Source organism: Stegastes partitus, unplaced genomic scaffold (assembly GCF_000690725.1).
Source record: "Stegastes partitus isolate 25-593 unplaced genomic scaffold, Stegastes_partitus-1.0.2 Scaffold2000, whole genome shotgun sequence".
NCBI classification, from domain to species: domain Eukaryota; kingdom Metazoa; phylum Chordata; class Actinopteri; family Pomacentridae; genus Stegastes; species Stegastes partitus.
In genome coordinates this window covers 38862-50727 of record NW_007579731.1, presented here as the reverse complement: position 1 = coordinate 50727, position 11866 = coordinate 38862, and the positions used below count along the sequence as shown (strand labels likewise).

Sequence of the window (11866 nt, the reverse complement as noted above, 5' to 3'; positions counted from 1 at the left end):
TGATATTTTGGATCTAGGAGTGAGCAGTATTTTGACAACGTGGAGCTTCAAGATTATTTTTTCACATTTTAGTGCAAAAATTAAAAAACTTGTTCACAACGAAAGCAAATATCAAAAAGTTTAATAAGTCACTGCCACTCTCTACCTCAGCCTCCTGTGCTGCATCCACTGCTCTCTGATTGACCCGATAGAACCAGCCCACCGACCCGCTATGTCCACCAGAACAGCAGCAGATCTGCCCTCACACACACCCGCTTTGCAAAGCTGCAAACACACATTTCAGACGTTTCTACTTCTGTTTTTTTCTCCTGTGTGAGCTGTTAGAAGCAGAAACCTGCTAGTCGGAGCATTTTAAGGTACTGAAACCCTGACTCGGTTTCCTCTTTCTTGCTTTTATACATATTCATGTGGATGTGTCTGTCGTGTACAAGTCACTGGAACGTCAATAGAGATAAAACAGAACTCATGTTAATGAAGTGCAGGTCTAACGTGCACCACAGTGTTTTATTGCGTGTTTGCATTTTGTACAAGTTTTAACATTCCTGTTAGGTTTATATTAAATCCTCCTGGTCTCCACTCCAAGCTGACGGTACGCGTTGAAGTTTGCTTCCTGTATTGAACACAGGGCGGCGCTGTTTCTTGTCATAAACTTGTCTGGCGTTTTATTTCTTTTAAGTTAATTAAACTACTACTGGTTCTGTAGGTGTAGTCGATGCTGTCACACTGTTCTGCCTCCACAGACTTTCCAGACTCGGCCTGATGTTTGCTGGTCGTGTGTTTCTCTCCGGTACCTTTTTAAAAAGTGTTTGCTGCCACACTTCACTTGGGTTTACGTCGGATATCTCCCCAAACCGACCCATAAACCTCGACACAGCCCCTGGACCAGTGTGAAATCATAGTTTTAGTCAATTTTATACTCAAGCAACATCCCCATTGTCCTCAAATCTACCTTTAAATCACAATATCTGTGAGGAGATGAGACGCCAGTCAGAGCTCCAGTCAGTTCCTCGTCTCTTAAGAAGCAGCGAGGTGGGATTTCCAGCCCTGTTCCTCAGTGACCAAAACAGACGACAGTGACGAGGATCTTCTTCTCTTGTTGTGTGTCCACCTGAAGATTGTGTGTCTGAATGTAGCGCGTAGGTTTGTTCACTACATGACTTAACACAGCAAACTAATGACTCATATGAACAGATGGTTTGTTGGTCTGGGGGTGGGGGGAGCTCAGTGATGATCGAACCGTCTGAGGGAAAAAGTGTAACTGTTGTGTAAATGTGGCGATGTAGAGCAGGCTCTGCAAGGAGCGGCTTTAGGGATGTTTCATATTCTGTGTGTTAATATCATTGTACATACTGATTCCAAATGTAACTGTAGTGATTTAACCTGTTTATTAAGAGAAGTGGCAAATTCTCACAGATGTAATAAAGTATTCTTAAAATTATGTGTTTTTCTTTTCTTCTTTCAGAAACATACTAATAATGTCAAACTCATTCCTGCAGCTGCTGTTTCTGAGTGCAAACCTCAGAAAAAGGATGAAAAGTTTGTTTGTCTTTGCTCAGAGGTTTTTAAACACCTGAGCATCTCCTAAAACAGATACGTGCCTTTATTAACGCAACACATCACAATGGTAACTTCATTCATTGCTAATAATTGTAAATTTCCCCGACAAGGACAAGATCAGTCAGAATATAACAGTAAATAATGCTGCATTCTTCTCTTTACCTCTGAGTCAGTCACAGTTCATCAGCTGCAGTTAAATCTTTAGTTACAGCTGGATCGTATTTCACTGTATGTGTCACTAAATTCAAAATGTTGTGGTCATATCAAGTTCTTTTATTATTATTATTATTTTCTAGTTTATAGCAGAATATTTACATCAGTGACATCATTGTTCATGTGGATGTAACAACCAGAATCTCACAGCATCACCTGTTACCAAAGAAAACTCATTTTCTTGTATCCTAATTAGCTGCAGGTCGATAAATGATCACACGTGGACAGAATTTAAATACTGAAATCATTCATAAACTGTTTTGTCTCTGGGTGAACTTATTTCCTGGGCCATGTTGAACAGTGTTCACCCTAACAGCCAAAATCCAAACAGTACCTGTTTCAATCTACACACTTTAGATCAGTGGTTCTTAAACTAGGGGTCGGGGCCCCCATGAGGGTCCCAAGATAATTTCAGGGGGTCGCCAGATCATATTAAAAAAAAAAAAAAAAAAAGCTTATATTTATCAAATAATTTTGTATGAAGGCTGTCAAAATGAGAAGTGTTTACTTCTTCCCACTCCCCTTGGTGAACTTGTTAACATTATAATATTATTATTCTCTTTTGCTCTTTTTAAAATAACTTTCTTTTGTGTTTATGTTTTTTTTCCCTTTAATTTGTTCATTCATTCATTCATTCATTCAAAAGAAAATGAACGTGTCAATGTAAAGAAATTCATCTGTGGAATTAACACATTCATTTTAACGCATTAATTCATGAACAACAAAGTTATGACTCATGATATATTTAAAAATCTAATTGGGGGGTGATGAACACAAACTTATGTTATCTTGGAGGTCACGGCTCAAAACGTTAGAGAACCGCTGCTTTAGACAATTGATTTCTTTATCAGGCCTCGATGCTACAACAGTGTAAGAACATTTAATACATTTAGTTATGGCGTGTGGGTTTTTAAGATAAAAGTATTTTCCACAGCGGTGAGATTTACAAGGTCACAGCAGCAAAAAAAAAAAGTGCAAACATTGAGGAAATGTAAAAATCCAAAAAAATAAAAATATACACAAGTACTGATGATACAAAAACACAGCATTGCACATGCCAGTGATAACACACAGTTTATTATCTATACTGCACCATGATTTCCACTGGCCCCATCGGTGGCCACCCCTGGAAGACCTCTGGAGGCGCCCCTGCCTTCAAAGATCGTCATAGGTGAGTGCGCTGTACAGGTGAGGGCGCGGTTACCATAGAGATGAAGATGCTGAGGTGTAGTCAGCATCTGAGTGACAAATAAATGGGCTTTATCTCCGCTGCACCAGGTCAACAAAATAAAAGCCAAGTTTATTATCGCCTGTTTAAAGGTAAACTAAATACATATTTAAAAATAATAATAATAATAATAATAATAAAGAAAAAAAATAAAAATAAAAATTGGAGGGATAACTGTGTGATTTTAATTCAATATATACATTTATATTTCTTATTTAAATGTGTAATAACGAGGATATAAACATACCAGTGATGATAATTCGTCCTCACTCTTGTGTCTGCTTTGTGCACAACACGCACATCATCATCACACAATTAGTATCAGCAGAGAATCCGCTCCGCGTCCTCGACAGGAGGCAGCATCCTTAGCAACAAACACAAAGGGCCAAGATGGAGTAGCGCTGAACACAGTGCCAGACGGGAATCCCACTGCATGTAACCCCACATTCAAACAGGAACCGTGCAGTTGTGAGTGAAATTTTTGAGACGGATACAAACTCCTGTCGAGCTCTCCGAGAAGAACAGGTAACTACGGGCGACTCGCTAAGCTAGTCCCGTTAGCGTTAGCGGCTAGTGCTAATGTTAGCTAGCTAGCTAGATAGCTAGCACAGCCGTAGAGCTGGGACGTTTAAGTATTTATCAAGAAACACTTACGTGAATCATTTTTAGGCCGGTTTGTGATAGAAATTCTTACTGACATGGCGTAATGCCCATAAAAGAAGGCTTACTTTCTCTGTGTTAGCTGCAGTGCTGTGGATGCTAATTTGAATGGTGTGTAACGCATTCGCTGAGCTAGCAGCTGTCACCTGTGCAGAACCAGCGGGCTTTACGTAGTTTGTCCATCGCTGCTTTAGGACTTGTTTTGTTGCACTTTGTTGATATCTGATGGGGCGGTTTTCTTTATCTTCATAGTCTCTTGTGGCATGTGGAAGAAAAGTGAGGTCATTCATTTATTTTTTTAAATACGGCCTTACTTGGAGAAGTGCGTCCCTGTACGATGTCAGCTGATGCAGTCCAGCTGGATAAAATCCACTTTAGCAATATGAATAATTTGTGTGAAAAGCCATACAGCTTGTGTAAGTTTCGGATTCAGGCGTGTATCCAATAGCTTGGCATGTTTGCACAAACAAGCCATCCTCGCAGCTACATGCTAATAATCAGACCTGCTTTCACAGTCATGCATCACTGTAGCAGCTAGAAGAGCATTTATGAATCCATTTAGCTCAACAATACTGTTACAACTGGTGTCCTAATTCATCCTCACTGTGTTCATGCTGTGCAGGGTGCTCAGTGTTTTCTCTTCCTCTCATTGCAGACAATAATGGAGCCATCAGAGCAGCCAGGCCCAGATTCAGGCTCTCAGGATGTCAACCCAGTGTTTCTGCAGCAGCTCAGAGAACTGGACATCCCCGAGGAGGCAGCCAAACAGGTGCAGCACTACGACTGGGATGGCCCGCTCCTTTCCAATCATGATTACTGCTGCATTTCTCTAAAAGCTGGTACAACTGACTTAGCCGTAAATAATACCGGAGTGTGCCAGGAAATGTAGTCATGGGTCTACCCTATGGTCACATCACATGACTGTAGAATGTCCGACCCAAACAATAAACAACTAAACAAAAATAATGCTTAGTAAGAATATAAATATATGCCAAATGATAACTGTGTATTACCTGATCATTACAGGTGAACCAGCTGTCTAAGATGAGGTTTAATGATGTAAATGTTTTTGCTTGTTTTGCCATTTGTCTGGAAGGATTACAGCAAGCAGACTTCCACTGTTCTTCACTGTTTAGCTCACTGGTCTTTTTCCTCGTCTCTCCACTCCAGGCGCTTCTCCACACTCGGAATGTGTCTGCCGAGGAGGCGGCCATGTACTACTTCAACAAACTGGAGAATGAGGTGCCCATAAGCTAGCCTTAGTCCCCGCAGGTACACCTTGGTACATTAGACCTCGTGGAGTTTGTCCAAAACCAAATCTCAGTGTCTCTTTGCTTCTGCTCTGATGTGCAGGAGGAGGGCGACGACGACCTCATGTTCAAGATGGTGTTTGTGGTGAACATGGATCTGGCCATGGGTGTTGGAAAGGTAGGTGTGGAGGTGCTCTGTTTAAATACACATGAAATCCTGTACAAAGGTTTTCCTAATGTTTAATAAATGCCCTTATCTCTGGTTTTACATTAGACCAGGGGTCTCCAGTCCTGGTCCTCGAAAGTCACAGTCCTGCATTTTTTAGATGTTTCCTTCTTCCAACACACCTGATTCAAGTGATCAGCTCATCATCAAGCTCTGCAGAAGCCTGATAACCATCCTGATCATGTGAATCAGGTGTGTTGGAAGAAGGAAACATCTAAAACATGCTGGATAGGGGCCCTCCAGGACCAGGACTGGACACCCCTGGTCTAAATGAAGCTATAAAACAGTTTCATTAAACAACATATTTTTAGCCACTAAATTGCAGTCTTACAATCATACAATAAAGATATATAACATCATCATGAGCTGTGTACAGACGGCAGCTGGCATCACGTAGCTGAGCTCAGCAGACTTGACAGGAATATCTTCTCACATCATTTCTGTGGCATCATGTTACCGTAGATTTGTTATTGCTCAGAAACAGAATCAAGCTCTCCGATCGTGTTTGTCATTCGGCTTTTTGCAGACCCAGTAACACAGTTTTAGACCAGACAGGAGAGTCAACATGGCCGCCAGCATCCATCACAGCAGTAGCTTGTACTGTGATATTCCATCACTTTGAGAACACAGTGGCTCCTTCATGGATTATAAAAACAAGGAGTTGCTCCTTGTGACAGCTGAATGGTGTCTTGCAGAGCAGCTTCTAAAGCACATCTTTTACAGAGATATTATAGAATATTATAAGTTTAGTAGGCAAAGTAGGCAACAGGCCAGTGTGACGGCGTGTCCACGTATCCAGGGGGACTCTGTCCTCAGACTTAAAATTTACAACAGACGCTTTTATCCAAAGCGACGTACATTTGACAGTAGATCACATTCATACACCAATGAGCAACTTGTGGGTTCAGTGTCTTGTCCAGTGATTGTGGGATCGAACCGCCAACCTTCTACCACCAGAGCCGCCCAGACCGTCTGGTGTCGGCCTCTCATCTAAATGCCAAACTGAGACAAAGAGATGTTCAGTTCTAATCTGCTGTGTTACAATCTAACAATAGGAAGCCATTTTTTTTCTTGAATAAACTTCCTCCAAGTATAGATGCGTTCTACCTGCTGTTGTGTTGGTTCTGTTTCTCAGCTCGTGTTACAGATACAAACATATCACCACAGAACCAGCCTGTCAGTGCTGCGACATGTGAATGATGTGATGGGACGGCCCTGCTACCAGGTGCTCTGTAGCCGAGCATGAGAAGGTCGAGCTCGTATCAGTTACGCTGTAGAAATGGCATTTCTGTTTACAGGCGTGTGTTGTTTTAGAAACAGAAACACTGCAGCATTGTTTGTGGTGAAGTTATCTTTCATAAGATCAGTATGTCGATTTATATGAACTCAGAAACAGCACACAGGTCATTATCAGGTCACAGCGTAGAACTGTGACTGATTGAACTCGGTGCTGTGTGTTTGTTCAGGTGGCAGCCCAGGTGGGCCACGCCGCTGTGGGTTTGTACCAGGCTCTACAGGAGAAGAACAGCTGGAGGGAGATGGCCTGGAAGTGGGACCACAGCGGGTAAGGCCTGTTCACCCTGTTAGCAGAGCAGATGCATGGATTTGCTATAAATCTGTAACTTGAGCAGCCGTTTACTTTTTAATGTCAGTTAATCAGCAAAACTTCAAAATGTTTCTCTAGATTTTAAAGGTCGTGTAAATGTCTGTCTCTGTTTTACTGTCTGGAGGAGCAGGCTGGTTCTGCTGCTGCTGCTTTATTTAGGACGTCTTTTGATTCATGTTTTCTTTGGATGTTAATCCTCCTGTGTCAGCTGGGATACATGCACCTCTTTCTTTCCCAGCTGTTGCTCCACCATCCATGTCTGCATTTTTTTCATTGTTGTCTTTATAGAGTTCCTCTGTCTACTGCTGACTATGACAGAGATATTGTTATATATGTGTTATGCTAACATTTATAAATGCATTAATTGAATGGATCTTAAATGACATTAATAGCAGAAACAGTAAGTGTTCATGGTGTTGATGCAGGGCCAAGAAGGTGGTGGTTCAGGGCACCAACGTGGCTCATCTGCTGGAGCTGCAGGCCCTGGCCATGAGCCTCAGCCTGCCCACTTATCTGGTCCAAGATGCAGGACTTACCCAGGTGAGCAAAGCAGAACACTGCCAATTGTATGATTTGTGCAAATCTCTGTGGGAGACACCAGCTGTCACAAGTCTAGTGTCTGTCTGAGTACTTGAACACAATACAGCAATACTAAGGAGATATATATATATATGCAGACAGACAGATAAAGCAGTAGGTCCATCTGTTCTAATAGGTTTTGTACAAGTAGTGAGAGTGCAACACTGTGATCAGCAGCGGCACAGTCCTGGACATTAACAGAACCCCGTCTTCCTTCGGCAGGTGGAGTCTGGCTCTCGCACTGTCCTAGCCATCATGGGCGAGGAAGAGATGGTGAACAACGTCACTGGCAGTCTGAAGCTGCTCTGAAGGGCTCAAACCTACAGTGGGGGAGGCATGGCTCTGCAGTGGCAACGTGCAACCAGCAGAGGGCAGCATTTCCCAACAGCAGGGAGAGTCTTGGCATGCAAGAGTGTAACAACCTTTAAAAAAAAAGAAAAAAAAAAAGACCAGAAGAACAGGGGAAAACAAGCTATGTCCCAACACCAGAAAACAAACACTCTCAGCCATTTGTTTCCCTTTCATTCTTTGTCTGAGCCGCTTAGTCGGCCATTGAGAGCAGGAAGGGAGAAAGAGACCGGTTCCTCACTTAGGAACAAGATAAAGTCAGTTAAATTTTCTTTTTTCTGGTGACCTTTCTCTTTTTTAAACAGGCCACCTGCTTAGAATAGCTTCATTAGAATCTCGATCAACGTACAAACACATCTAATCTGTCCAGTTTCACATATGGCAAAGTCAAATCAAGTATTTTTGGTGGTCTACCAATATTGTAGTTGAGCTTATTCCAAGGGCCGTGTACTGTAGGCTTATGTAATTACAGTTATACCGATATCAGACGTAGTATTTCTCCATGGATTCACTACTCCTGAGTGATGGGTAACTAACTAACTGATAGTATGTGAACACTCATTTTTGATGTTTCATTGATTTTTGTGTCTGTATGCAACTATCCTCCCAAAGATCCCTAACCTATAGGTTCCATAACATCACATAATATTGATAAATGGCTATATTTTGTATACATATGCCTGTTAGGGCCATATCCTGTATAATCTGTGGTGTGCCATCCTAAACAGTATGCACAGTTACTGGACTTTGTTGTATTGTTTTTGTTTTGTTTTTTTTTCTTTATGCAAAAGGAAAAAAAATAATCCTTAGTTACAATATTTGGATTTCTTGGTAGAATCTGACTGTGGGCAGAAGTAGAGGTCTGCACTGGGCCTGACTTTATGCACTCTGACTGCCTGCGGTGAATAGTTTACATTAATGAATTTGATCAACTTATAGCTTGAGAGAACGCAAATGATCGCGTGTGTGGCAATTGTGAATAGTCTTGCACACTAATAATCTTAATACACCAAGAATGACGTATGAGCTGTTGTGTCAATGTCGTCACTAACAAACATTTGTGGGCATGAACTGCCACTGCCAGAGTTCCATTCTTAGCTTCTTATCAAAGATCTTACTTGTTACACGAATCTTAAAAAAAATGGCAGTGTCATGCATGCAATATGAAATGTATATTTGAACAAAACGGACCGTAAGAATTCCAAAGTTATGTTGATTTTAGTAACATGTCCACACTTTGATACCTCCTGTGTTCTACAGTCATTTGTGTAAGTGCTTCAGACTATGGGGACAATTAAAAATGCCTCCAAATTAAGTATCAAGCAGTGTGGGTTGTGTTTTTTTTTGTACCTTACAGACTGTGCAGATGAAAGAGATGTGCTGAAGCTGTGGCAGTGAGAGCAGAGTGGGGGAGGGCTGAACACAGCCATGTTGCAGTGTGTGGTTTGGACAGGCCATATGACACTGCTTTTTCACTGCGGTAACAATGGCAGTATTGTGAAATATGGCCACGGTGAACCATGGCAGTACGGCTGGGAAACTTGTAAAGTAGCCATCAATTATTAACCTCATGACGTGCAGTCGGAAATTATTCCTGTGGTCGGGGTTTAAAAACGGCAACAGCCAGAGACGTTAGCACTAAAAAGGGACGACGAAGTGGACGCTTTAAACAACGATGACCCACATATACAGCGAGATTTTAATGATAAAGTCACATATATATGTAGCTTTATGAGCTAGTGTGGGTCTTAGCTTTTACATAATTCACTGACTACTAAAAAGACTGAAATAAAGGCAAACAGGAACCTCCAGGGAGTGTTCCCATAATGTTCCTTGAAGGTTTTTGTTTGCTGGAAGCTTCAAGAAACCTATTTGAATATAATGGCTGCATGCCCAGCATATGAGAAACCTTCAGGAAACGTTGCAAAAAAAAAAAAGAAACCCCTGCAACTTCCTTGTAAAATTCTATTGATCCAGTACTCATTTATGGGTAAAACATTGACTCCACACCCACATTCCTGATTATCTGTTTTATGGCTCTATTGCTGCTGAACAGAAATATGTATTGCGCCATATTCACTGCTCCGTTCTTTCACATCATATTTTGCAACACTTTGACAGCTATTTCTGTATTTACTGGGTGTGAGGTAACTTCATTGTGGGAGCCTATAGCAGCAGTGTAATAATTGTATTATTCTGCTGTCTAATCTCATCGCTCCAGACCTTTGCAACAAATGACGTTGGCATTTATCAGCGCAGCCAATCCAAAGTCGCCCTCGAGTCTCATGACACGACAAGAAACCAATCGCGTCATCGTGACTATTTGTTTATTTAAAAAAAAAAAAAAAAAAGACATCGCGTCGAAATTTCTCTCCATTTACTTATATCTGTTCTAAATAACAACGTGTCCCTTTTGAGGCTTTGTTTGTACATCCGGTGTGTGCGCTACTGTTCGATGAGAAACATCGGCTGCGGCTCAAGTGTTCCTCTCTGTAAAATCTCTTTTTTTCCGCCCCCCGGACACAACTCCCGGGAATTTTATTGAACCGTTGCTGTCCGGGTTATTACTTTTTTCGTTATGTCAAGTCACTTTTTTACGGTGTCTGTGAGAAAAAAGAGACTGCTTTTCGCCAAGCGGGAACACAAGTAGGAGGGACCAGTAATAAGTAGATGCAGCCCAGGAGCACTGGTCAATTTCCCTGTCCAACCCCTCGCCAGATGCTACCAGAGCGACACCTCATACTCCATTCATCTGACATACCGTAGGTGGGGCTGACCCAGTGGGCTAACCGTGCCTCTGGTGTCCCTGGAACTGGGCCCCAGAGACCCCGTGTAGCTAACGCTTGCTACTATGTACTGGTATGAAAGCTCCTTCCACGGTACGTAGATGAATGTAACCCACAAATAAAAAGCAATAATCCCACTAAACGAATTGAAATTAATTCCATGGCATTTGCATTTAATAACGAGTATTTCCCCGAGACTTTTGAAGGTACAAATCCTCTGCCGGGTATCAAATTTGTCTCCCGAATCCAGACAACTCTCTCTAGCTATCCTTCTTGTACGCCACCAATACACACATAATCATAATGGAACAGGATTTTCGCACCCCTCCTCAAAGCAGCGCCCGCCCTCTTTTACGTCGCGAATGGAAACAAATAACCGACGCCGCAGCCGACCAATGACCGTCGCGTATTTCCCGTGCGTCATATGAACGACACATCGCCGTCGAATCGCTGACGAGAGGCGGGACATGTCGACAAGGACTGCCCACGGAGAGAGCCCCTGCACGGTCGCCAGGGAAACCCCGTGGCGTGGTTGTGTGTCAGTTTCGCTGGGACCCGCGGTCGATGCCGGTGAGGAGGGGGATGGGCGCCTCTGCGAATGTAAGGACCCGAGACAGAATCAGAGCCCTGTATCACATACAGCAGCATATACCCCATTATAAATAGCGACTGTAAATATACAATACACTAAAATAAATGGATTTACTCACCGGGGATTTATTATAGACACTCAATGGATGCAGTGCACCTGAACAGGACGGGGAATTTAACTTTCCACCTATGCGTGGGAGACACTGAGAAGTTTGTTTCCTACCCCTGGAGAGGGAGCTACTTTTAAGGGCAAAGGATACAGGAGACTCCGAGGCCGAATTCTAGGCCTACTGGTCTGGTTGGAATTGATGTTGGGATACTCTAAGGACTTCATACTATACATGAATTTGCCTCGTTTTTACAACTTTGGAATGCCTCTTTAGGTGAGTACTTTAAATCTGTGTTGATTGCTAATACCCCCCTCTATTTTTAAGGGTTGTAACATGAACACTAACTAACCATGTTTTCTGTCTACCCACCACCACTACGGGGCTAGCTAACTTAGCTAACCCAACTACCTAGCGTGTACTTAAGTTTATTAGAACAACTTGGTCGCCTCCGCTGTGTTTCCACTTTCAAGTGGCTGTGCTGGCTGAAAAGCTGCCCGTGTTGATGGTGTTGCCTTGCAGGGCTGCTCTGGGGCTGTGTCTGGACTGATCTTACCGTGGCTTTTTGATCAGCCCCTCGTGTTTTTTCTTGTATTTTTTTGATAGCTAACTTGTTAGTCTGGGGGATCAGTTTTGTAACAGGTAATGTTATAATCATTTTGAGCCACCGCGTCCTCTTAAGCTCTCACCATCATTCTTGCAAGTTTCCAGGAGT

The 11866-nt window shown here is 42.5% G+C and overlaps 1 protein-coding gene across 2 annotated transcripts; it reads left to right on the top strand.

Moving 5' to 3' along the window:
* Positions 1-3339: 3339 nt before the first annotated feature.
* On the top strand, positions 3340-8989 carry LOC103373509 (probable peptidyl-tRNA hydrolase 2). 2 transcript variants are annotated; one of them, XM_008303411.1, is made up of 7 exons: positions 3340-3466; positions 4314-4427; positions 4829-4900; positions 5012-5086; positions 6601-6698; positions 7166-7280; positions 7542-8989. In XM_008303411.1, the coding sequence occupies exons 2-7, from the start codon at positions 4320-4322 to the stop codon at positions 7626-7628; spliced, it is 555 nt and encodes a 184-aa protein (XP_008301633.1). In that variant the 5' UTR covers positions 3340-3466; positions 4314-4319; the 3' UTR covers positions 7629-8989. The 2 variants fall into 2 exon arrangements, with proteins under 2 accessions (XP_008301633.1, XP_008301632.1); XM_008303410.1 differs by having other exon boundaries at positions 3340-3523.
* The last annotated feature ends 2877 nt before the right edge of the window (positions 8990-11866 follow it).